The 26,536-nt window shown below is 45.4% G+C and overlaps 2 protein-coding genes across 2 annotated transcripts in view; one reads left to right on the plus strand and one right to left on the minus strand.

The window, feature by feature from the left end:
* Window positions 1–22,228, minus strand: part of RSPH14 (radial spoke head 14 homolog) — a 213,975-nt gene extending 191,747 nt beyond the window's left edge. Inside the window, exons 1-3 of the mRNA XM_044275496.1 lie at window positions 22,103–22,228; window positions 21,798–22,006; window positions 1,188–1,290 (exon numbers count right to left, since the gene is read on the minus strand). Of these exons, the coding sequence (XP_044131431.1) occupies window positions 1,188–1,290; window positions 21,798–21,996 (302 nt within the window). The 5' untranslated portion in view covers window positions 21,997–22,006; window positions 22,103–22,228. The remainder of the gene's footprint in view (window positions 1–1,187; window positions 1,291–21,797; window positions 22,007–22,102) is intronic.
* Window positions 22,229–22,505: 277 nt separating this feature from the next.
* The window catches only part of RAB36 (RAB36, member RAS oncogene family), a 29,113-nt gene continuing 25,082 nt past the window's right edge, over window positions 22,506–26,536 (plus strand). The window contains exons 1-2 of the mRNA XM_044275497.1: window positions 22,506–22,633; window positions 24,842–24,933. Coding sequence (XP_044131432.1) covers window positions 22,574–22,633; window positions 24,842–24,933 — 152 coding nt within the window. The 5' untranslated portion in view covers window positions 22,506–22,573. The remainder of the gene's footprint in view (window positions 22,634–24,841; window positions 24,934–26,536) is intronic.

Consider the following 26,536-nt stretch of genomic DNA (forward strand, 5'->3'; position numbering starts at 1 on the left):
GATGATAGCCTTCACTTAGCAATCTGTTGCTTCATTCTGGAAGTGCACCGAGGGCGGGCCCAAGCCACTCTGTGCATCCTTGCTTCTTCTGCCAGCCCCTCCATCTCCTTCTTGACTGACAGGGCCAGGCGAGATGACTGTGCAGGAATCTGCAGTATCATACAGTGCCAATCAAGTACACAAGATTTTACCAAACCTCATCCACGCGCCGTGTAAAAAGATTTGCGGTGCGGATTTTAAATCTGCAGCATGTGAATTTATGCAGTGGATTTGCCTTGCAGATTTTACTGTTTACAATGCATAGGCTGAAATACACAGTAAGGCCTCATGCACACGACCATTGTGTGTTTTGCGGTCCGCAAATTGCGAATCCGCAAAACACGGATGGCGTCCGTGTGCGTTCCGCAATTTGCAGAACGGCACGTACAGCCATAGATATAACTGCCTATTCTTGTCCGCCAAACGGACAAGAATAGGACAGGTTATATTTTTTTTGCAGACCACGGAACGGAGCAACGGATGCGGACAGCACACGGAGTGCTATCCGCCTCTTTTGCGGCCCCATTGAAGTGAATGGGTCCGCATCCAAGCCTCAAACAATGCGGCTCGGATACGGACCAAAACAACGGTTGTGTGCATGAGGCCTAAGTATGAAGCAAAATGTGCGACAAATCACACGGATATTGGTGTGGATTTAGGGTACAGCTAAATGGCGACACTGGTCACATGACAGCTGTCACGCCCAGAATCACAGAGTAGTGGTGATCCCATAGAAATGGATGCAATTGCTGTGCAAGTCGCTAGAAATCCAACATTGCTGGACTTCTTACAACTCGCGCGGTGATACCATTGATTTCTATGGGATCACCACTACTCTGCAATCTTGGCCCCGACAGCTTTCAAGCGATCAGTGTCGCCGTGTAGCTGTACCCTGACAGCACAGTCAGCAGCGGATTTTTCCCACATCCCCTGTGGATGTACCCTTAATATCCAGGTGAATGCAGATTCACCGTGGACCACTAGAGTCTGAGAGGTCAGTTCCTACCTGTCATCGTTTTATGACCTGTAAAGTTGGTGAGAAAACTAGAAATTGGGTTCTTATAGGATAACCCCTTTAACATTCCGAGAGTATATAAGAAACTGCTCTTTCCATCAAACTCACTCCATGGATCTACGCAATCACTAACCTTCCAACGTTATGACCAGCCATTATGAAGAATATCTCAGTAGTCTTCTGCCGAACGGTGCAGTCTTGATCATACAGCAGATCCTTCAGGCTTTCCATAAACCCTGTGTAATAAAGGCAGGTTACTGGGCTAGAACATCTCCGGGCACATTTATCAAGCTCGCCTGTTCTTAGGTGTAAAGTTAGACAGGCTTCTTTCATTTGTCTCTTGGTCTTTTGCCTAGCACTTCATGAATTAGACTAAGTGTATTGTTATTATTCTGACCTCTGGTGGTTCCTTTTCAGTACGACAGGATCACATTCACTTAGACTGGTCTAGTTAAGCCTCATTCACAAGTCAGTGTTCCACGTACGTCTGCTGCACATGTTCTCCACGGACAGCACAGGTCCCCATTCATTTTAATGTGTGTATTCAGACATCAGTGTTTTAGCACAGTCCGTGGGTCCGTATTTTTATTATGGATGCATGCTCTATTTTGTCCGTCTGGGAAGAGATGCTTTGAAAATAATTTTTCAGCTGTGCAGGTTCAGTGAAACACATATGGCACACGGACCGCAAAAAACGGACACACGGACCCAACACGGATCCTTCACAGACGACATCTTCACGGAAGCATCACTGGCCACCTTTTCACGGATTTGAGCACAGACATGTGCATGAAAAAATGAACAAAAGAGCTATGAAAATTTGCATGTCTACCTGAAAGTACGACTTTTAATGCAAAAACAGTCGCACTTCACCACTAAAAACTGAGGAAGAAAGGTTTTGGGATGGGTGAAGGATATGATGATCATGGAGCGGCCCAAAGAGAAGCGATTGTTTGGAAAATGGAGTTGCTTTTTTTAAATACCCGAACAATGCAGAAATAGCGCACATACTAAAGCCATTCACATTGACGGAGTGGTATTTAATGGTTACAACCAAAGGGAACATTGGGCCGACTCCAGCTTAGCTCTATATCTAGCAATTCATAACTCACAGGTGAGCTTGCCTTAAGGTGCCTCTTTGTTCCCCCGCTGGACGTGTCTTTTAGGCCTCATACATGCGGTCGTTGTTTTGGTCTGCATCCGAGCCACAGTTTTTGCGGCTCGGATGCGGACCCATTCACTTCAATAGAGCCGCAAAAGATGCGGACAGCACTCCGTGTGCTGTCCGCATCCGTTGCTCCATTCCGTGGCCCCGCAAAAAAAATAGAACATGTCCTATTCTTGTCCGTTTTGCAGACAAGAATAGGTATTTATACAATAGGCCACAAACTGCAGAAGGCACACGGGCGGCTTCCGTTTTTTGTGGATCTGCGGTTTGCGGACCGCAAAAAACGGAACGGTCGTGTGCATGAGGCCTTACTGTCTTTTCACCATGGGACTAAATTCTGTATGCTTTTCAGGAGCTTTTTCTTTAATTATTGTTTGTTTTATTTGTTCTATGTTGTACATTTTATTGTAGCTGTACTGTCTTTTCTATGACTGACGAAGAAAAGTACGCCAGCCCTGGAGTGGAGTAGAAATTAGACAGTTTTTGCGACAAATTCAGGCGTAAAAAAAAAGTGCATCTACATAAATAGGTTAAAAAAAATGCGCAAAAGTTAGAAAACTTCTGAATTAGTCTAAAACTTAAAAACAAAAGCCTCCAAAACAGGTGCAATTTTTGTAGTAAAAGTGACAAAAAACTAGTGACTAAAAAGGGCTTCTTTTTTGCGGGACAAGTTTCTAATGGCACCATTTACGGTTGCATACTATGTAGTAGGAAGCGGGGGAAAAAATTCCAAATGGGGTAGAATTGGGGAAAAATGATTTCAGCTGGCAGCTGTCTAGGGTGTATGGTCAAATGCTGGTGGCTTCAGAGGAGCATGTCTAACAACTCCCCGTATCTCAGCTCCTAGTCTCATGTCAGCGTGACATAACTGAGGTCAGAATTTGGAATCCCACGCCAGTTGGGATACTGAGAGAGGCAAATGACACACAGCGTGCATTCAAACGCAACGCTTAGGGCAATATTAGGTCTAAATAAGGTACTCAATAGCATGCATGAATAGCCTTCAGGACTGACAGAGTGATAATGTGACCACCAGACAAACGCCTGTTGATATCTGGGAGAAGGAAGAGATTGTGCTGGAGTTATATGGCTGAACAATCCTATCACTATACACCTATGCCTTCGGGAAGGAACCGAATGTTCCCAATATTAGCCTCTACTGTATGGGGCGAGCAATTGCTAACATCCCTGTACAGAGAAAAGATCACTGCTTTTAGGGGAATCGCTAAAATCAAATAATAAACCTTTTATAGTCTAATTCATTAAATTAGGGTGGAAAATTTGCAAAAAAAATAGCCTAGTGTATTAAAAGCAGAGGTCACCTGCTCTACACTGGTCACAGAATCCTCACAATTGGGGTTGGCTGATTTTCATAAAGATTCCAATCCCCTCAATTGAGAGAATATCGGGGGTTGTGGTTTTAATGCTTAATTGGGAAGGCACTCCTGCATGTGAAGTGATGAGAGGTATGGCAGTGATCTACTAGGATTCGCCTCTTTCTAATATCAGACATGCGGTGGCCCAATCATACAGTGTTGCATGATAAACCACACAACCCTTCAATTACTAACAGCTAAGAGCTTTGTGCACGGGGACTATCTGCCCCTACCTGGAGTAACTGCAGGCGTAATTGCCGCAGACTAAGGTACTCCGTATGCCTTCTATTTCCGTATATCCGTTCCGTTCAAAGATAGAACGCATAACGGACAAGGATAATACTGTTCTATCAGGGGCCAGCTGTTCCGTTCCGCAAAAAATGGAATGCACACGGACATCCTCCATTTGCGGACCGCAAAATACTAAAAAAGCAATACGGTCGTGTGAAAGAGGCCTTAGTATGTGACTCTACCACACTGTTCGTGCAGAGCCTCAGGCGCTAGTATGGCCATAACACAGCCGCCGTCACAGCTGACTTTTAAAGTGCAGGCCCCACCCAAAGGAGGTGGGGCAGATCAGGCCGACTACCAATCAGAGAGGAGGAGGCGGTCTGCCACCGCTCCTCCTCCTGGAGGCTGCTCCTGTCACAATCGCTCCCTGAAGAATCAGTGAAGGGACATACATGTGGTATAACAGGCCACTGGCATAGGAGAACAAAGCTGCTTAGCGCTCCTGACTGGATCGTGGGTGATATGTAAGTTGAAATATGTGAGAGGTCATTGATGTCATTATCAAAGACTTTGTAGTGAGCCAGGGTAACCAATATAAGTAGATGTAGATGTAGGGATAGTATGGTGTCCCTGGGGAGTGGAGACAACAAAAAAGGGAAATACAGGGCAGATAAACCTAACATCATATGATAGACCTAATATAGATACATGGTAGGATACATCATATGACGTCCACAGTTGGTAAGGGATCATATGAGAAAGGAGGTGTAAGAAATATTCATTCAACCCCTTTGGACGAAGTGTTTGAAGTTTGAATGTCCACTGTGCCTCCTTGTACAATAATTTGGCATCGATGTCCCTTCCATGTGGGGATAGTTTAATAAGTTCAATACCCTGGAAACTGATAGTCCTCGAGTCATCAGCATGGTTTTCCTCCACATGTCTTGCTATGGGTATGTCTGTCCTGTTACGTATGTCATTTAAATGCTCGCCTATTCTGTGGCGAAATTCCCTTATAGTTTTGCATACATAATGTAGGCCAAACCGACACATGGCTAGGTATACCACTCTACTTGTCCTACAGTTGATGAATGTCCTCATGGTGTAGGACTTGTTGGTTGCAGTACTAGTGAAGGAATTTCCTGTTTTGATTGCCCCACATGCAATGCAATTCCCACACTGAAAGTTACCTTTTGCCAAAGGGTTAAGCCAGGTGCGCGGTTAAGGTTGTTGGTAGGAGCTGTGGGTCAATCTGTCTCTTAGATTCCGTCCCCGGCGAAAAGTAATCGCTGGGGAAGGTCCCGCTAAATGCCCAACGTTCCAGTAGGAGAATGCCCCAATATTGGGTCAAAATATCTCTGACCTCCCTGTGTGAAACATCAAAGTTGGCCACTATCCTCATTCCATTCTCAGTATCCTCTCTCACCCGAGGGTTCAATAGTGATTCCCAGTCTCTGCCCAGGGACTGGTAATAGGCTTTCCTCAATATGGTGTTGGACTAACCCCGTCGTAGGAAATGTTCTTTCAAATCCCTTGCCGACCTGTGAAAGGTCGACAACGTAGAGCAGTTCCTACGCACACAAAGATATTGACCCCTCGGAATACCCTTCCTGAGGGAGTAGAGATGACAGCTATCCCAGTGCAACAGGCTGTTTGTGGTAGTTTCTTTACGGAAAAGGCTGGTACTGATATTACCCTCCACATCTCTCATGATGTTCAAATCAAGAAATGTGATTTTGGAGGGATGTCAAGAACAGTCCCATTGAGTTGTTATTGAGGAAGGCCACAAATTGGCGAAAAATTGACATAATCTATGATGCGTGCCCAAACGACAATATGCGATGCCCATATAGATATGTCCTCACCGAACACAACATCTCTCTCCCACCATCCAAGGTGGAGGTTGGCGTGGGATAGGGCAAGCGGGCTCCCCATCGCGACGGTCAAAGATGAAGATGTTGTGTTCCAAAATATACCGCAAGAGCCGGAGAACAAAAGCATTATGTGCTTTAAATTGAGTGCCCCGCTCTTGCAGAAATCGATTCACAGCTGCAAAGCTCCGATCGTGTGGAATAGAACTGTATAAGGCCTCAACATCGAGACTGGCCAGCTGTACGTCTGTGTCCACTTGGAGACGTATGATGGAAGGGCAAAGGCAAAGGGCCTAAAAATAAAGTCAACATATGTACTGGTGGAATGTGTGAAACTGCCCATACCAGACACTATTGGACGACCTTTCTAAGGCCCTTATGAATCTTTGGCAAGCTATAAAAGCATGCCAAGTAAGGATACCACGGGCACATGAATTTAAATTCACTTTCATTGATAAATCTGGATTCTAGTTCTTCCTGCAAAATCTGGCGCAACTCACCACAAAATGTCTGATGGAGATTGGCCTGGAGAACCTCATAACAGGCCTTGTCACTTAATATTCTGTGGCACATGCCAACATACTGGTCTTGGCCCATGATCAGAACATTGCCTCCTTTATTTGAAGACTTAATCACTATGGAGGTGTCTTGTTCTAAAGATAATAGTCCTGCCAATTCTTCCCTGCTCACGTTATTGGAACCTAATTTGGTCACTTCCAAAACTGTCAACTGATCAGTGACTACCTTCAGAAACGTGTCTAAGGTAGAGTTATCATTTACCGGCGGATTTAAACATGATTTGGGTTGCAAGTTGGTAAAAGGACCCTCCCCCGGTGACCTCGTATACTCCCCCAATATTTAATGTGAACCCTGTACAGAGTCATCATTTACACGGGGTGATAAGCTGCCAGCAAGCAATGATCTTATGAAGTGATCACCGATGAACGAGCATTTGCTGATCATCAAGTGATCTGTGGCGGCTTTACAATGGGATAGCAATAGGAGCAAGGGTTTGTACGAACGCGTGTTCCCGATAATTGCCCTCATCCTTGGCCTGTGTACAAGGGTCTTAAAGTGGTATACCAGGATCGACCCCTTTTTTAAATTCCTCTCCAGACCTATGAATGGAAACATACAGTACATACCTGCTTTGTGCCGCTCCGTTCGGGCTCTGTGGGTCCACAGTTGTCTTCCCTGTGCTTCGGTCCCCGCATGTAAACTTCCAGATAGGGTCACATGCATCGCTGCAGCCTATGACTAGCCTCAGCAGTGACGTGCCACCAAGCAGCACATCACTGCTGCTGGCTCATGTAAGTAGTAGGTGAACTTGGTCTGGTGGTACCAGAGTAAATGGATCCAACCGTGACCTAATTCAAAAAGAAAACACTATAGAAGGCGCCACTCCCAAGAGTGTGGAAGAGGTAGATGTAGTAAGTAATACCCCCTTGTTACCGGAGGATGGTGGTAATACAGAATATTCTCCAAAGGAGAGTTTGTAATTCTGAAAGTTTGAGTACTCACTTCACAGGGGGGGTAGTCACAGGATAACTCATAAGTCTCAAACTCTCCTTTGGAGAATATTCTGTATTACCACCATCCTCCGGTAAAAAGGGGGTATTACTTACTACATCTACCTCTTCCACACTCTTGGGAGTAGCGCCTTCTATAGTGTTTTCTTTTTGAATTAGGTCACGGTTGGATCCAGTTACTCTGGTACCACCAGACCAAGTTCACCTACTACTTGCATCTTTCTATTGGGAATGAAAAATATTTTTTTCATCTCCCCATAACACTTGTGCTGCCTTCCCTCAATATCTACTGAACGGCACTTAGATTGTGGTGCTACTTTATTTTATTCTATTCTATCCTCACTATTATTCTCTCCACCCTTCTGGCGCCTTTTCCCCAGGGCCTTTAGCCCTGGTGGAACCACTCAACCTCTTTTTTTCCTATTGCTCGCTCATGTGCCATTTGGGGACACATCACTGCTGAGGCCAGTCACTGGCTGCAGTGGTGCAAGTTTACATGCAGGAACCAAAGCACAGTGAAGGACCCATGGAGCCAGATCTGAACAACGGGGGAAAAACAATTTAAAAAATGAGTCAACTCTGGAATAACAATTATTTGTGAATATACTGTATATAGGGGAACGGTTGTACAGAAATTAACTTAAAGGCTATGTACACCTTTGGGGGCATTTTTTTATGATTGCATTTTACTCATTTGGGGCTAAAAATCATTTTTTCAATTGGTCTTTATTAAAAATATTGAGCCGTTCTGTCACAAAGGGTTTTTCTAGCTGTGTGCATTGTACTTTCACTTTCATTTTGTGCCGGTCATCTAATTACACTTATCTCTAAATTACTAAAAGGTCATAAACACTTATTTAAGCCACATTGTTATCAGTAAGATAAGGATTGAGCTTTGATGACTGTTTACAATGTCTGAGAGCAGAGATAAGGAGCCCGTCAGCTAGTTGTCTGACAGAGCAGAGAGAAAATTCAGATCCTGCTAGTAAAGCATCTCAGCCCAGTACAGAGAAAAGGACTCCATATTTTTAATGAAGACCAATTGAAAAAATGATTTTAAGCTCAGGAGTACAATGCACTAATAAAAAAAATGCCCCCAAAGGTGTACATAGCCTTTAATATCTTACCTAAATATTTCCCTGTATGAACAGCAGCAATATGATAACAGCTGGGAAGAGACAGGAAGATCATATTTTGTTAAACTTCCCTAAGGACCATCGGCCGACATATTTTGTATTACATCATCCTTTCCCTTGTCCCATAAGAATACGGGGAGATAGAAATCAAAATGCAAGAGAATTCTGGTGCAGTTTCCAACAAAACTTGGCATACATGCCCCCCATCACGTTTATTAAGTGGTTTAGGTGCCTGTTTCTGTCTCATCCAACAAGGAAGCATGGCTTGATGGGAAAGCGGTGTGGCCTGGAGTGGAGGGGTGTGGCTTAAAATGCGATAATGTACACCAAAATTCATGCACAAAATCAGCCAACTAATAAATATGCACCAAAGCTATCATTGCATCATCCATTGTAATACATCTGATGCATCTTTACACCATCTAGTCCAGGTTTACACTGGCTAATACTAAACAGGATGAGTAAATCTGCCCCATTCTATTTTTCTCAATACATTACAGTCTTCAGTAAATTGCCATCTCTACATAAAAGGCTGCGTTCACACCCCATATTTCAGCATTCATATTACTGACATGCTTAGCCTGACAGGTCACCATGGGGTTCTCCAGAAGGATGGCTCCACACCTCTAGAGTCTGTACTGGAGACACATGTCCCAGACCAACCTCAAGTTTAATGGCCCAAACTCACTGAATCATAGATCCATATGATGAAGTGTGCTTGAGTCACTAAATGCACTCCTGGCCTGGGACGCTCGTCCGGAACATGGACTCCAGGTTTATGAATCCAGCCGTAGGCCTCCTGCACACGATCGTAGGTGTCCCGTGGCAGTATGGCGGACCGCATTTGCGGATACGCAATACACGGGCACCGTTCCGTGTGCATTCCGCATCACGGATGCGGACCCATTCACTTCAATGGGTCCACAAATCCGGAGATGCGGAACGGAAGCACGGAACCCTACGGAAGCACAACACCCAGGACCCTCACCAATCAGCTACTTAAAGAGGCTGTGGTGCTCTCTTGAGCACACCAACCTCCTCACAGCTTACCAAGTAAAGCGCCGTTCACTGTATTTGGACTGAGCTGCACATAGTCATGTGACCAATGAATGTGATGTCACTAGCTAGGAGGAGGCCGCAGCACTCACCGGAGGGCTGAAGCCTCTTCAAACAGCTGATTGACAGGGGTGCCAGGAGTCGGACCACCACAGATCTGATATTGATGACCTATTCCGAGCATAGGTCATCAATATTCTATTTCCGGAAAACCCCTTTTAAAGGGAACCTGTCACTGGGATTTTGGGTATAGAGCTGAGGACATGGGTTGCTAGATGACCACTAGCACATCCGCAATACCCAGTCCCCATAGCTCTGTGTGTTTTTATTGTGGGAAAAAACGATTTGATACATATGCAAATTAACCTGAGATGAGTCCTGTCCCTGACTCATCTCACGTACAGGACTCATCTCAGGTTAATTTGCATATGTATCAATTCGGTTTTTTTTCCACAATAAAAGCACACAGAGCTATGGGGGCTGGGTATTGTGCATGTGCTAGTGGTCATCTAGCAACCCATGTCCTCAGCTCTATACCCAAAATCCCGGTGACAGGTTCCCTTTAAGTTGAAGAAGCTATTTCCCAACCGTTCATGGAGTATTTTCAGAGCAATATTCTAAAGGTGCCCTGAAGGCCAAAATCGAACACAGTGAACTGCCATTCCCTAACACTTTTCTGCTGCCACTATTTTGGTGATTTTCTACAGCTCTTTTACTTCTATAATAATGTGCAACAAATAAGCAAATGTTAGGTTGCCTTCTAGTGAGGGTGATAGGATGAGGGAATATTGAGGCTGCAGAAAGTTTTAATGCAATCAAGTCATGTATGTGGTCACAGTGATTTGGTCAGTGTTTGACATCAGTGATTGTGAGCCAAAACCAGACGCGGGTCAAAAACACAGAACAGGAGCAAATCTTTCCATTACACTTTACCTCCTGGTTTTGGCTCAGAATCAGATGGAAATCACTGACCATACACAGACCAAATAGCTGAAGTGTCAACTAGGCCTAAGAGGAGATGTAAACAGTATAACAAGTAAAGGTTTTGAGAATTTGCAATTTTCAATTTCTAGAAAATAAATGTATATGTAGCAGAGCCATCTAGTGGTGGAAAGAAAATTTGCATGTGGCTGTGGATTAGATTTCCTGGTAAATGTAAAAGGTAGGTTATTAGAAGAACTGTATTAAAGCCCACTTTAGTGCATTATTGTATTCCTGTGATGAATTACTAGAGATTAGAGTTGCAGGTCGCCTCTCGGAGTCCTTTGCTCTGGCAGCTCAGCGTTATGTTCACTTTCTCCCTATGAGTGAAATGTTATACAGCTGCATCTCAATAAATTAGAATATCATCGAAAAGTTAATTTAATTCACTAATTCAATTAAAAAAGTGAATCTCATACATTAGCTTCATTACACACAGCGTGACCTATTTCAAGCATTTAATGTTGATGATTATGGCTTACAGCTAATGAAAACCCAAAAGTCTCAGAAAATTAGATTATATAAGACCAATTAAAAATGATTTTTAATACAGGAATGTTGGCCTACTGAAAATATGGACAGTATATGCACTCAATACTATGTTAGGGACTTCTGCAAGAATTACGGCATCAATGTGATGTGGCATGGAGACGATCAGCCTGTGGCACTGCTGAGGTGTTATGGAAGCCCAGGTTGCTTTGATAGTGGCCTTCAGCTCGTCTGCATTTTTGGGTCTGGTGTCTCATCTTTCTCTTGACAAGACCCCATGGATTCGCTATGAGTTTTAGGTCAGGAGAGTGTGCTTGCCAATCAAGTAAAGTAAAACTGGTTATTAAACCAGGTATTGGTACTTTTTTGGGCAGTGTGGGCAGGTGCCAAGTCCTGCTGGAAAAATGAAATCAACATCTCCATAAAGCTTGTCAGCAGAGGGAAGCATGATGTGCTCTAAAATTTCCTGGTAGACGGCTGCGCTGACTCTGGACTTGACATAACACAGTGGACCAAACCCAGCAGATTACATGGCTCCTCAAACCATCACTGCCGGTGGAAACATCACACTGGACCTCAAGAAACTTAGATTATGTGCCTCTCCACTATACCTCCAGATGCTGGGAACTTGATTTCCAAATGAAATGCAAAATTTCCTTTCATCTGAAAACAAGACCATTGAGCAACAGTCCAGTCCTTTTTCTCCTTAGCCCAGGTAAGACACTTCTGACATTGTCTTTGGGTCATGAGTTGCTTGACACAAGGAATGTGACAGTTGTAGCCCATGTCCTGGATACATCTGTGTGTGGTGGCTCTTGAAGCACTGACTCCAGCTGCTGTCCACTCCTTCTGAATCTTCCCCAAATTCTTAAATGGCCTTTTCTTGACAATCCTTTCAAGGCTGTTTTCCCTGTTTCTTGTGCACCTTTGTCCTTCCACTCAACTTTCCATTAATATGATTGGATACAGCACTCTGTGATCAGCCAGCGTCTTTAGCAATGACATTTTGTGGCTTATCCTCCTTCTGGACAACTGTCAGATCAGCAGTCTTCCTCATGATTGTGTAACCTACTGAACCAGGCGGAGGGACCATTTAAAGGCTTAGGAAACCTGTTCAGGTGTTTTGTGTTGATTACAGTGTGACATTTTTCACAATATTCTAGTTTTCTAAGATACTGACTTTTGGGCTTTTATTAGCTGTTAGCCATAATTATCAACATTAAAAGAAATAAACGCAGGGGGCGTGGCTTGCTCATGGCGGAGTAAGACGTGTGCAGCTCTCCCTCCACTTCTGCCTTTATGGCTACCCCGCTACCATTTCTGACCTGCACACCGACCAGATGGGTCGCAAAACAACCAAGGGCCCCCCTGACACCGGCCAACAGCCCAACAATGCCGGTATCCAGAAATTCTTTGGATTCCAGATGCCTGCAACAGGGCCTCCGGCTTAACCCAAGATGGCGGCCAGCACGTCTTCCCCGGCCTCAGATCATAGCCTGCTCTCCTTACCTCCTGAAAGAGACCCAGGCAGCCCCTCCTCGTGCGATTCTACTGCAGGATGGGACCCCCAGGCCCAGCTTCAGGCTCTGCCTACAAAAGAGGACTTCTGAAAGAGAAATCGGTTTTTCGACTGGAGTAGACATACCGCACAGAGATGGATGTACTAAAGGGGGAAATACAGCACTTGGGTCACCAATTAGAGGCCTCAGAAAAGACACAGGAGGCTCTGCACACTCGCCTAGATGACCACCAGAAGGTCCTGCAGGCCCACTCTCAGCATATCTCCCAGCTGATGTCCCACTTGGACGATAGCCACCGCAGGAATAATCTGCGGATAAGAGGGGTCGCTGAAACTGTCCAAGCAAGTGACCTAGAGGCCACGATCCAGACCCTGTTTGGCTACTTACTGAACGGCACAGTCCCGCTCCCTATTGAACTGGACCGCATACACAGGGCTTTGGGCCCCAGACCGACGGATGTGTCTAGACCTTGAGACATAGTATGCCGGGTGCACTTTTTCAAAATAAAGGAGGACATTCTAAGGGCTGCTTGCCAGTAAAGAAGTTGGAGGTTGGAGGCGCACCTATCCAAATACTGCCAGACCTCTCTAGAAGGACATTGCAGCTGTGTAGAGCGGTCAGGCCTGTACTCACTCTTTTGAAGGGAAAATCTAACAATTTGAAAGTGTTAAACTTTCCGACTCATAGAATAGGGACCTTTTGTTGTTTGAAAAGCTGGTGGGACAAAGATCCCTACCCCCAAAATTGATTTCTTTGATATACAAATTGTTGGTGTGTCCGGACGATGGCCCTGCCCCCTCATACATAGATGCGTGGGAGAAAGAGCTAAACCTAAAATTAACTAAAGAGACAATTGCGACTATTTATAGCAGTGTTTCCCAACCAGTGTGCCTCCAGCTGTTGCAAAACTACGCCTCCCAGCATGCCCGCACAGCCAAAGGCTGTCCAAGCATGCTGGGAGTTGTAGTTTTGCAACAGCTGGAGGCACGCTGGTTGGGAAACATTGATTTATAGAAATGCATGTGGTCCATCTAGGTGCATTACTGTGCAGGAGACGTCTTATAAACTTGTTTGCAGGTAGTACAAAACACCGGTGGTACTGCATGCTATTAACCCACTCATTCCTTCATCGTACTGGAGATGTCAATCCGGTACTGTCTCCTATTCACACATATGATGGACGTGTCCATTGATTGTCCCGTTTTGGACTGAAGTGAAACCCGTCAACTCTTCTTAGACTAAACCTGATGCCTGTAGCTCTCTGTTTTACTTTGTTTTCCCCCGCGCATTCCATTCCATTATCTAATATGGTAATCTGATATTAAAATACCACAGTTTTATTAGAGCACACTTGCTTTTAAAGAAGGTTCAGATTGTTCCTTTTAGTTGATTTTAGTAGCGGTCCAGAAGAAGTGGGCTGGTTTGATTAGCAAGCTGGCTTATGCGCTTGTCGTTGTTACAAGGTGGGCTATACCATTGTAAACGGAAGGATCGACTGTCTATTGTTTGTTCTGCATTATGTGCATGTATACTCTTGTAAAAGCCACACATTTGTATACGGTTCTGATATTTGCTATATTGTCTAGAAAATATAAATAAATAAAGAATTTAAAACAAATTCATACAGATGGGGCTATCCATTTCAACTGCACGCCAAGAAGGATGGCAGAGCAACTATATTTAAGGAACCACAGGATCACCCCAAGTTCTTGGAGACTTTTGCACTACAGACTGTCTCCCGTCCTGATTGGCCGACCGTGCCATCTCCGCTCGCAATACCCCCAAGAGAGCAGTGGTCTCAGGTGTCCCCGCGTTCATCTAAACAGCGTAAGACCCAGTGATATAAGTTCTACTCTTTACAATGTTTTATTTGATCTACTGCGTAGACCTCTAAGAGATTTGTCTTAGTTCATCTCTGGAGGGGGTCAGTTTGAGAACTTCCTCTGGGGTGGGGCTCCCCTCCTTCCCTGTCGCTCTGTCGGACGGCGCGGGGGGAGATGAGCCTCTTTCACAGTTTTTCGGTCAACCCGGGTGACCCCCATTTTGCAGATGATTATAGGTGTGTACTTTATCTGTTTGTTAACAGTTGGGTAGCTTCAAATCTTTTCTTATGCTTTCGATTTTCTCTCCGGGGCTGCAAGTTGGCTTCCTGGAGTGGGAGTGGAGGGAGGGCCCTTTGCTTCGTCGAGGCTTTCACTTCCCCCTTGTTTTGATAGTGGTGGCAGACAGGTGTTTTTCCCTTTTTGCTACTGAGTTGTTTGGTATTTGTTCTCTCTCTATTTGTTCACAAGTGCTACAGTGAGCTGTTTGTTTATCCCCCTTCTGTTTGTTCCGTCCTCCCCTCTGTTTTTCCACCCCTCCTACTTCTTGGTATATGGTGCTGGTGCTTATATTTTTCCCTACAACAATATGGCTTCTATTAAAATATGTTCATACAATGTGAATGGCTTGAAAGAACCCACAAAGAGTAACCAAATCCTGTATAACCATCATAAGCAGAGATTTGCTATAGCCCTCCTGCAGGAAACGCACTTTAAATCGGAACACGTTCCCTCTTGCAGGAATTGGTTTTTCTCTGTGTGGTCCGATAGCACATTTCCTGATGCCAAGGCCAGAGGGGTCTCCATAGCCGTTCATAAATCGGTCCCTTGCACCATACTGGACACCAAATCAGATGATTTAGGCCGGTACCTTTTTCTTAAACTGTCCCTTTTCTTGTAGGACTTGTGATAGCCACTGTCTACTTCCCTAATACGGGCAGATCTCTTTCGCCTCCTCTGTGTTTGCAGATTTGGACGACTTTGCAGATGGCCTCCCAACCATCCTAGGTGGTGACCTCAATTTCCCCTTAGATGCTGCATTAGACGGCTTAACAGGTAGGTCCTCTATGTCTGCTGGGGCGGTCCGTATTCAGAAGACACCTACAGTCCTTGAGATTAGTGGAAGTATGGCGTATTCTTTCTCCTACCACAAAAGATTACACCCTTTTCTCTATTGCTCACAACTCATATCACAGACTTGACTACCTTATTGTTTCACATTCACTCCTTGACTTATTCCCTGCGGCAGGCATTGAGCCAATTCTCTTCTCTGACCACTCCCTTACCTGGGTGTCGCTGGGGTTGGGGGACCCTACACGTCCCAGGAGCTCATAGAAGCTCAATGATAACATTCTCAGAGACTCTGTCTGTGTGGCAGATGTTAGATCCACTATCTCGAAATTTGTGGAGGTGCACACTGTAAATACCTATGGTCCCACGATTCAATGAGAAGCCCTGAAATGTGTAGTATGGGGTAGACTCATATCGCACACTTCTAGACTTAAGAAAATGCAGTCTGCAGAGATTCAAACACTCCTTCAAAAGTTATCTATAGTGGAGAGGCGACATAAAGGCTCCCTCTCTTCTGAGGCCTACCAAGAACTGTGTAACACGAAAACTGCCCTTAGAAAACTGATAGACCAAAAATATCTTGGAGCTAGACACAAGCTCAAGAGACTTTTCTATGAACATGGGAACAAGAGTGGTAGGATGATGGCGAGGATGTTGAGGCCCAGACTAGCTACCTCTTTCATCCCCACCCTTAACCGTAGGGAGGGAGGCCGCATTTATGCCACTAAGGAAATCCTGCAAGAATTCCAATCCTACTACGAGGGTCTCTATAATCTGAAAGGGAAATTTGCAGATCTCTCCACAGACCATAAGACTCAGAAAATCAGGGACTATATCTCGAACCTATTAGGCCTCAAGCTCTCTATGTCTGATAGGGATACCGTACGTAGAAGAAGAGATAACCGTTCAGGAGGTCCGGGGGTCATAAGGCAGTTAAAGGTAGGTAAATGTCCAGGCCCTGATGGATTCACACCCCGTTTCTATAAGATGTTCCTAGATGATGTCTCTAACCCTATTACTAAAATGTGCAATTCACTCGCAGAGGGTTCTTCCTTCTCCCCTCGGTTGTTGACTGCATACATATGTATAATTCCTAAACCAGGCAAAGCCCCCTGGTCTATAGTAACTACCGGCCAATATCATTGATCAACATTGACGTGAAGATCTATGCTCAAATTCTGGCCAATAGACTGAAGATATATATATGCGTTCTTTAATACACAGCGACCAGGTGGGCTTTGTCCCAGGACGGGAAACAAGAGACAATACAATACGCTCTCTGGTCCTTATTGAGCTGGCCCATAAAACCACTTCCCTCCTTTGTCTTCTCTCGATCGATGCTGAAAAAGCCTTTGACCGGGTGGATTGGGACTTCTTGGGAGAATCCCTGAGATCCTTTGGCTTGGGACTCTGCATGATAACACGTATTCTAGCTCTATACAATAATCCTAGAGCCCAGGTTCGAGTCAATGGCTCTCTGTCCTCCCCCTTTCTAATACATATTGGTACCAGGCACGGGAGCCCACTTTCCCCTCTGTTATAAATCATGGTCATGGAGTTCCTGGCCAGGGCACTATGGGCCAATGAATCTATCAGAGGAGTCAAACTGGGGGAACTGGAGTCCAAGATAGCTATTTACGCAGATGATCTCCTCATTTATTGTTCTAACCCGGTTATTGGTTTTCCCAATATTTTGAAGGAGTTCTCGACCTTTGGAGACCTCAGCAACTTTAATGTATACCTCCACAAGTCCGAGATACTAAACATATCTATACCTCCTATTACTGTATCAATGTTGCAGTCTTCTTCCCCTTTCAGTGGGCAAAGAGACATATCAAATACCTGGGCACGGCTATCACTTCACGATTAGCTGATCTCTACTCTGCCAACTTCTCTCCCCTTACTGAGGACGTCAGGAAAGACCTCCAGACTTGGAAAAAAATTACCCTTATCTTGGTTTGGGAGGATTCATACTATAAAAATGAATATTCTTCCGTGAATATCATATTTATTTAGAACTATCCTCATCCCCTTACCAACTAAGTTCTTTAGGGCCTCTCTCTCAATGTTCCTGGATTTTGTATGGGCAGGCACATCCCCTAGACTGGGTATACGTTTCTTGACCCGTCCTAAGATTAGGGGAGGGGTGGGTCTTCCTGAACTTTACCACAAAGCCGCAATCTTTTTATATTTCCTAGATTAGTTCCATTTTGGATCATCTAACAGATGGGCTAAGTTTGAAAGGTAGAGAATGGCACGGCCCGCTCAAGATCTGCTCTGGATTAGAAAGTCAAAGAGACCCCCACGCCTCCCCTTGCTAAGAACAGGAATTTTGAAAATCTGGGATAGATACGCGTAGTCTCTCGGTCTTACTACCCGCCCAGGACCCATGACTCCTGTGTTTTATAACCCAGACTTTCCCCTCGGAGTAGGGCAACTAGCATTACTGGGTTTTCTAAAAAAAAAAAGACAATCCTCAGGTGCATCACTTTCTCAGGGACTCAGCCGTGCACCCCCTTGACTCATTCCCTGGGGGGAGTAGTAGCTGGGCATGGTATCAATATGCCAGACTTAAAAGTTTTCTTTCCTCCCTGGGCCCCCTTTCAACTCTTTCTAGAGACCTCACCCCTTTTGAATCTTTCTGCGTTCAATCCACTCCAACCATGCATCAGGTGTCTCTAGTGTACTGATTGCTCCAGGGGAACGGGGAAACCCCAGCTTCCCTGCCTTTATGTGTTGTCATGGGAGAGAGAATTGGGGAGATCTTTCTCCCCCGACCAATGGGAGAAGGCGTTCATCCTGTTGCACAAGTCGTGGATTAGCTGCTGACTCCAGGAGAACTTCAAGATCATATCCATATGGTACAGGACCCCTGCGGTCCTACACTCATTCTATCCTTCATGCCTGGATCTGTGCTGGAGCTGCGGCAGGGAAGTAGGTACTATGTCCAACATCTGGTGGCAATGCGCTCCTGTGGCTCCCTTCTAGAGGGCCTTGAATTATTTGTACAACCAGATGAGTGGCAGTGCCCAGCAGTGGACCCTCGAGGAGTCTGTGCTATCTATTCTCCCGGGATCCATCTCTACTCTGAAAAAGGGCCTCTTGAGATTCTTTTTGCAGGTCGCTCGCCTGGTTGTAGCTAGATAATGGAAGTCCCCCGACACACCACCCCTTAGAGAGTGGTTAGACACATTTGAGCTGATCCATAGAATGGAGGAACTCACAGCGGAGGATGAGGGAGTAACTGAAAAGTACCTTAAGACATGGACCCCTTGGATTCTATTTAAAGGTTCGCAAGCCTTTAGCATTTGGTTGGCCCTGGCTAATGCTCGGACGTGAGTCCATTAACCTTACCATTTCTTTGTTTTTCTTTTTATTCCTTTTATTTTCTTTTCCTTTTTGGAAGACATAGTATACCAGGAAGTAGCTACCCCCTCCTCCTTTCCCTTCCACTCTCCTCCCTCCTTCACAACGAAGTGTACGGTCTTACGTTTCACAATCCTCTACTGTATGATAATTGTGATTATCCTTCATGTATGATGTGCATAATTTTTTTTTATACTGGAAAATTAGTACATATACAACCCAGTACCATGGCAGTAACCTGATACACTTCAAAGTTTGTCATTTTCTCTGTCCTTTTCAATAAAAGTATTTGAACACAAAAGAAAAAAAAAAGCTTGAAATAGATCACTCTGTGCATAATGAATCTATAGAATATATGAGTTTCACTTTTTGAATTGAATTACTGAAATAAATTAACTTTTCAAAAATATTCTAATTTATTGAGATACAGCTGTAAATGCCTACAGGATTTCATATCCAATATTAATACATCTGATATCCCATGTTGCAAAGTTTCCCTTTCATTAGGAAATCGGGTTGCAAGTTATCAGGGACACTGCGGCCCAGTGGTGACAATGCCAGCTATCCTCTGTCTGGGGAAGATCTGCCTTTTAATAAAAGGATACACATTCAAAGGCATCACTAATACTTTAAAGGCGAACTGCTCGTTCAATAGCTGTCAGACAAACTACAAATGTATGTGTGTATGGGTCATAAAGAGGATTTCTGGGTTAAATATTAAGGCGCACAACGATGGGGTAGGGAAATTTCCCAGCACAGTTAGCTGGACACCGGCCGACACTGTGCATGCGCCAGAAGCCTCACCAGCGGTTAGGGTAGGGAAAAATTACGGGCCAGTGCGCAGGGTAAGGAAAAAGCACTGGCCCGTAATATTTCTCTTACCTAACAGCTGGTGAGGCTCCCAGCGTATGCGCAGTGTCGGACGGTGTCCAGCTGAGAACATCCATCCGATCACCGTGCCTGCGCATTTGCCCGTAATTTTTCCCTACCCTAACCGTTGGTGAGGCTCCCAGCGCATGCGCAGTGTTGGACGGTGTCAAGCAAACTCTGCTGTAAAATTTGCCTACACACCCTACAGACTAACTTATGATCTGTCCCAGGATCTCCGCTGATCAACAGTTTGAGAAGTCACTTGCGCTCACATGTGCCCTTTTCTCAAGCACAGCACCGTATACTGTATAGCAGCTGTGCTTGATATCACAGCTCAGCCCCATTCACTTCTATAAGGCTGAGCTGCGCCTAGGACACGTAACCAATGGAAGTGGCATCAAACGGCCTAGAGGAAGCTGCAAGAAGGCCGCTGCTCTACTGCCAGTGCTGGTGCCTTCTCAAAACAGCTGATCGGTGGAGGTTCTGGATGTCGGACCCCCACCGATTATATACAAATGACCTATCCAGAGGATAAAGTGTTCAAAAACCTCTTTAACACCTGAAAAAACCTTGTAAGTCCTGCATGTCAGGGAGAGGAACATTGGTGGCCGAGAACAATCTCTAAATTGTTGATTTCCGGGTATTTATTGTTTAATCTTTTAGATGAGTTCCTGCACAGTGCCATACAGTAACCTGGCACTAGCACAGAAAGTGTACCCATGTATACATTGGCAGTATTTCCTGTGACCTGTAAATGATCATTACAATAATCTATACAAGCCCTCATCTCCCCTGCTCATCAACCTAGAATGGGTATTTGGCGCCATGTTTCCTAGGCATTAGTGTGGATTAGGTCTCTTTTACAGGTCTGTGTCCGTAATGATATCCGTAGCAAGTGTGTCCGTGTTTCATCCGTGAAGAATCCATGTTTGGTCTGTGTGTCCGTTTTTTGCCCGCCATGTAGTCTACGTCTTGCACGGGCACTGCTAGGGTGAAAATTTATTTCCAGATCATCTCCTACCAGGGGTCAATGAAAAACCACGGACCAAACAAGGTTGGCATCCATGTTGTGTTCGTAGTTTTCATGGACCCACAGACTATAATGTGCGTGAGGGATCTGTAATCACGGACGAAAATAGGGCATGCTTCTGTGGGGTCACCACAGACCGACAATCTATGGAAAGCCACTGATGTGAATGCACACATTAAAGTCAATGATAATTCACTGATGTGCGAATACGACCTTAGTTTTAGAACCTATAAGCAGAGGGCATCATTTCCTTCATTTTAAACTGTTTCTGTTTCCATCTATATAGCTAGCTATAAACCATAATTATGTGCCAGGGCTGAGCCTAATGACGTCACATGGCCGCTGAAGACATCTGTGTTGGTCCTATGTTCATATGTGCCTGCGTTACTGAGACAAATGATGGTTTAATATATGCAATTGAGCCTCTAGGAGCAATGGGGGCATTGCCATCACACCTAGAGGCTCAGCTCTCTCTGCAACTGCCACGCCCTCTGCATTTTGATTAACAGGGCTAGGCAGGCGTGATCACATTTACACTGCCAGGTCCTGTCAATCAAAGTCTAGGGGGTGTGGCAGTTGCAGAGAGAGCAGAGTCTCTTACTGTAATGACAATGCCCTCTTTGCTCCTAGACGCTCATTTGCATATATAAAAAAATCATTTTTCTCATTAATGTGGGCACATATGAACCTGGAACCAACACAGATGTCTTCAGCTGCCAAGTGCACATGCAACAGGTCAGCCAGTGTTATAGGTGCAAATCTGCTGACAGATGCCCTTTAAAGTACTAAAAAGGGCTGCTTTCCAGGGGAAAACAGCCCTCTGTGCAACACCTGGCAGATGTGCCACTGTTCCAGGAGTCTGTGAGGTCTCCCCGTAGAGTTAATCAGTATTGTCTGTCGGATCACTGTATGAATAATCCAGCCATCAACATGTCAGACTAAACTAGCTGATCAGGAAGACTAAAAAACACACACAGTGGGATTGTGCACCGTGGCAAATGATTGGTTGAACTCGCCAATCCTGCCACTGGGAATTGTGGATGACAAGGGCCCAAAAAAATCCAGATCACATATTTGGTCGCCCATTGTCCACATCATTGGCTGTTGGGGATAATTCTTAAACGATGGTCGACTAAAATGGTCCAAGTCAATGGTTATCTTATGTGTGAAGGCGGCCAAACCATCAGGCGTGTGCAACAATCTTAACCAGACATGTTGAGGTGACTTACCCAGATGCACGGCCTGGTAGACATTCTCTGGGTCATGCAGCAGGTCACACAGGGCCACCAGTGCCCTCTGCCTGGTCAGCAGTGCAGCCGCCCGCAGCTCCTCATTGAGTTTGGGTAAAGCCCTTTCTCCAAAGGCGACAGGTGCTTTAGTGGGGTCGATGTCAGGCGGTAAGTAAGCGGATATCCTGGCTTCTGCCATTGTACAGTCCCTAGGACAGAAACAGCAGGTGACACCTGGGCAATGATTGTATACTGGGAGGAAAAAGATACAGTGTTACAGCCATAAGTCGTGTCCAAGGGCTCACCTTCCGCAGTCCCTCAGCACCTGCTTGCTGTCCGCAGCCTAGTACACAGCGTACCACCGTTACCTAGCAACCAGCAGGTCTACGCGGCGTGCGTGTTCTGGAATACCAGCGTTACGTCCACGTAGAGCATTCCGCTTCTGGTACTTACGCAACTTTTGGCAAGTCCTAATGAGAGGACGGACAGCGCGTAGCAGGGACTGGGGAGCCCGGGGAGCCGTCACAATGTGTACAAGACCCGAAAGAGACCTCTCCCGCCCCTGGGACCCAGAATAGCTGCCCCACTACTATAGCGTACTATAGAGCCCCTCCTCCACGCGTTCTGTTACCCTGAAGCCACGCCCATAGCTTGCCAGCCGTTGTCTTGGTAACGGAACAGCGGCCCTTGGACACTGCCCTGGCGAATCCGGTACCGCTTCTTGTCTAGTAAAACCGCACTTACCGCACTATCCCCGGGTGAGAAGGCTGTACAGCATGCAGAACCAGCAGTTATCTCCGGCCCCCAGAGACAGGCTCATCTGCCAGATGCCTAAGGCAAGTGCTTCTTGTGGGTTCATCGCCACGACTTGTATTTCCTCTGATACTTCACTCTGTCTGACCTTGTTCACTTGCCACATCTTGTATTGTCTGGATGTATGGTTCTGTCTGCAGTTTATTGTAGGATTGATATCGTTTCTATAATACAGGGCTGTATGCTGTGAGTGCAGAATACAGGCTGCTGTAGGCTGGAATCACACTTGCAGTTTTTGTGGAGGGTTTGATGCCCTTCATTTCTGTGGGGTCATGCTCACATCTGTATTTTATTGGATCCTTGTGGGTGTTCTGCAAATCCTACAACCCGTCCCATTCTGTCTTTACTGCGGATGAGACTAGTCCTTTCTGTCGATGGAAGAGAGAAAAATGCAGCTGTATTTGTGGAGCCGTCATTTGCTGCCCAAAATATGGACTCAGCCGTCACCAGGAGATTCATTGATCAGGCCATGTTCACATTACGTGTATACACATGACATATGGGCTGCTTTCACATCAGTGTTCAGCCTATGACGGAGCAGGAGGACGGAAAGGACAGATTCAGCGCAATTCACAGTGCCGTTTCTGGGTCCGCCTGTAAGATCCGTTTCAAGGCTCTCACAAGCGGCCCAAAACGGATCAGTTCAGCCCCAATGCATTCTGAATGGATAAGGATCCGCTCAGAATACATCAGTTTGCCTCCGTTCTGTCTCCATTCCGCTCTGGAGGCGGACACCAAAACGCTGCCTGACGAAACTGAGCCAAACGGATCCGTCCTGACTTACAATGTAAGTCAATGGGGACGGATCAGTTTTTACTGACACAATATAGTGCAACTGAAAACGGACCCGCCTCTTATTGACTTTCAATGTAAGTCAAAACGGATCAGTTTGCATTATCATGGTAATGCAAACGGATCCGTTCTGAACGATTACAAGCTTTTGCATTATAGGTGGGGATCCGTCTGCGCAGATACCAGACGGATCTACACCTAAACGCAGGTGTTATTGAGCCAAACGGAACCTAAGCACCCCATAGACTGTAATGGGGTCCGTTAGGTTTCTGCTCAGAGGAAGATTTTGGAAGTGGAGACAATAGTAGTGCATGCAGGACTTTTTTCTCCGCTACAAAATCAATCCCCTGAAAGGAAACCTAACGGACTCCATTATGGTCTATGGGGTCTTTAGGTTCCGTTCAGCTCAGTCATTTCCGTTCTCCTGCTCCGTTATAGGCTGAACGCTGATGTGACCTCAGCCTAACATATATGTCATGTGTTTACATTACACTTAGCACAAAAACGTCACGTGAACACGGCCTTAAAAAAGATGGCATCCATCACCATAGAGTTCCATTATAAAAAAAATATATACTTTTTTACTGGACTCTGCGGCATGGAAAAGTATAGTTTACTGCTCTTTTGCATCCTTTTTTTTCCAAATGTAAATGTTAAATGTAGGGCAAAAATGTGATGTGAACCCAGCCTAAACCAGGCACAGTGGGGGAGATTCATCAAGACTAGTGCGAGGGAAAACTGGCCTAGTTGCCCATAGCAACCAATTAGATTCCACCTTTCAATTTCCAAAGGAGCTCTGAAAATATAAGGTGGAATTTGATTGGTTGATATGAGCGCTGTACATTGTATAGCGGCTGTGCTTGTTATTTCACTTCTATGGGGCTGAGCTGCTCCTAGGCCACGTGACCGATGAACATGTTGTCACACGGCCTAGGCAAAGCTGCGAGAAGGCCGCAGCGCTACTGCGAGTTATCAAACAGCTGATTGGCAGAGGTCCCAGGTGTCGGACCCCTACCGATCAGATACTGATGACCTATCCAGTGGATAGGTCATTAGTTTAAAAGTCTCGGAAAAGCCCTTTAACCCATATTCAAATGAGCAGTTAAGTGCACTGAGGGCGGGCCCTAGCTATTGTGTGCATCCTCTGGCTTCCTCTGCCAGCCCCTCCCCCTCCAGGCGACATGACTTATGCTCTGCAGGTCGGCAGGGAGGCATTTTGAAGGATGAGATTATAATGGAACAATGTACGCCATTTTACTGGTGCATAAACTGCTGCACAGTCAGTATTTTGCGCACAAGTTTGCGGCTCTTGTGATTATTTGCGGCTCTTTTTTAAAGGTGTGGCTTACTAGAAGGGGTGGGGCCTCCAGCTCAATACTTCTGCAGAAAAAATGATAATTCTCCCAAATTTTTCATTTATTCTTATCTTCCTTTCACAGTATTACACAGCAGAATCTTGCCTCCAGTATAAAACACATTTTGATGCCCAAGTGAAGAGTGTCTGCCAGCAACGCCATGCCGGGAACTTTGGGTGAGTGTTTACTACAGATACTGATGACCTATCCTCAGGACAGGTTGTCAGTATCAGATCAGTGAGGGTCTGACTCCCGAGACCCCCGCGATCAGCTGTTTGAAGGGGTGGAGGCACTGGTTTTACCTGCACACCGCCTACCTTGTAGCAGCGGTGCAGTGTCATCATAGCTGTTCCTCACATCCACGTGAATGGGAGAAGACCGTGTGCAGGTAAACCCTGGGGAGGACGCAGCGCTTCCGTGAGCGCCGTGGCCCCTTCATACAGCCCCGCCAATCTGATATCTACATCAGTAGGGATGAGCGAATCGACTTCGGATGGTACATTCGCTAAAAACTTTGTTCAAATACTGTACAGAGATCCGGCTCCATACAGTATTAGAATGTATTGGCTCAGATGAGCCGAAGTTATTACTTCACGAAGTCGCGCAAGACTTTGTGTAATAACTTCAAGAATGAAGTATTACTGTAAGAAACCTTGATACCGAACTTGGGTTCGGTTCCGAGTGGTACGTTGGAGCCGAACCCGAGTTCAGTACCAAGGTTTTTTACAGCAATACTTCATTCTCGAAGTTATTACACGAAGTCTTGCGCGACTTAGTGAAGTAACACCTTCAGCTCATCTGTACGGAGTGGGATCTCTGTACTGTTTTAGAACAACGTTTTTAGCGAATCGACTTCAGATGTACCATCCAAAGTTGATTCGCTCATCCCTAGTCATCAGTACTAGTAGCCTTTAATTCTGTACTTGAAAAGGGCCTAAACTGGGTGCACTCTACCAAGTATCTGTCTATTTTTGTGCCATTTTATTTTACATTGATACCAAAATGAATTAGATATAAAGGGGTAGATTTATCAAACTGGTGTAAAGTAGAACTGGCTTAGTTGCCTTAAGCAACCAATCAGATTCCACCATTCACTTTCCAAAGGAGCTGTGAAAAATGAAAGGTGGAATCTGATTGGTTACTATGGGTAACTAAGCCAGTTCTACTTTACACCAGTTTGATAAATCTCCCCCAAAGAGTTCTATTAGGGTCAGGATTTTATTACAGAATCTGAAAATCCAATGAACACCAAATGATCATGTTGGGCATCAGCTGTCCAGCTTGTTACCTATTTTCTTTTAACACTATATCACCAGCATATTCTGTGGCGCTGTACAGGAAATAACCTGGAAGAGTGGAGTATGGGATTGTGACCTGTATCGCTGCACTGCAGAATAAGGAGGTGCTTTCTTCTTTACTTTTCATCCCTGTCCGGGGAAGAGGAAAAGATTCAGACATGAAGGAGACTGTTCCACCAGGTCACATGCATTAGAGAAGGAATCGATCCCCTGGCATGAGCCAGCCATTGTGAATACCTACCTCACATATCTTTCTGGGCAAATATGGACTTTGAGCCGAAGTGAATACTCCCGACTGTGCTATAGTAACAAAAACACTGCGAGTGGCTTCCACCTGTAGCTTCCACAATCCCTCCCCCTTGTGTATAAGGTGTATGTATACCTGTGTTAATATCTGTAAGGAAGCGTTCCTTCCCGACAGTCGGCTGCTCGTTCAGTGAAGGAGACATTTACATGCAGCGATCTCCTTCACAGTATGAGG

This window comes from Bufo gargarizans, chromosome 1, assembly GCF_014858855.1.
Source record: "Bufo gargarizans isolate SCDJY-AF-19 chromosome 1, ASM1485885v1, whole genome shotgun sequence".
NCBI lineage: Eukaryota > Metazoa > Chordata > Amphibia > Anura > Bufonidae > Bufo > Bufo gargarizans.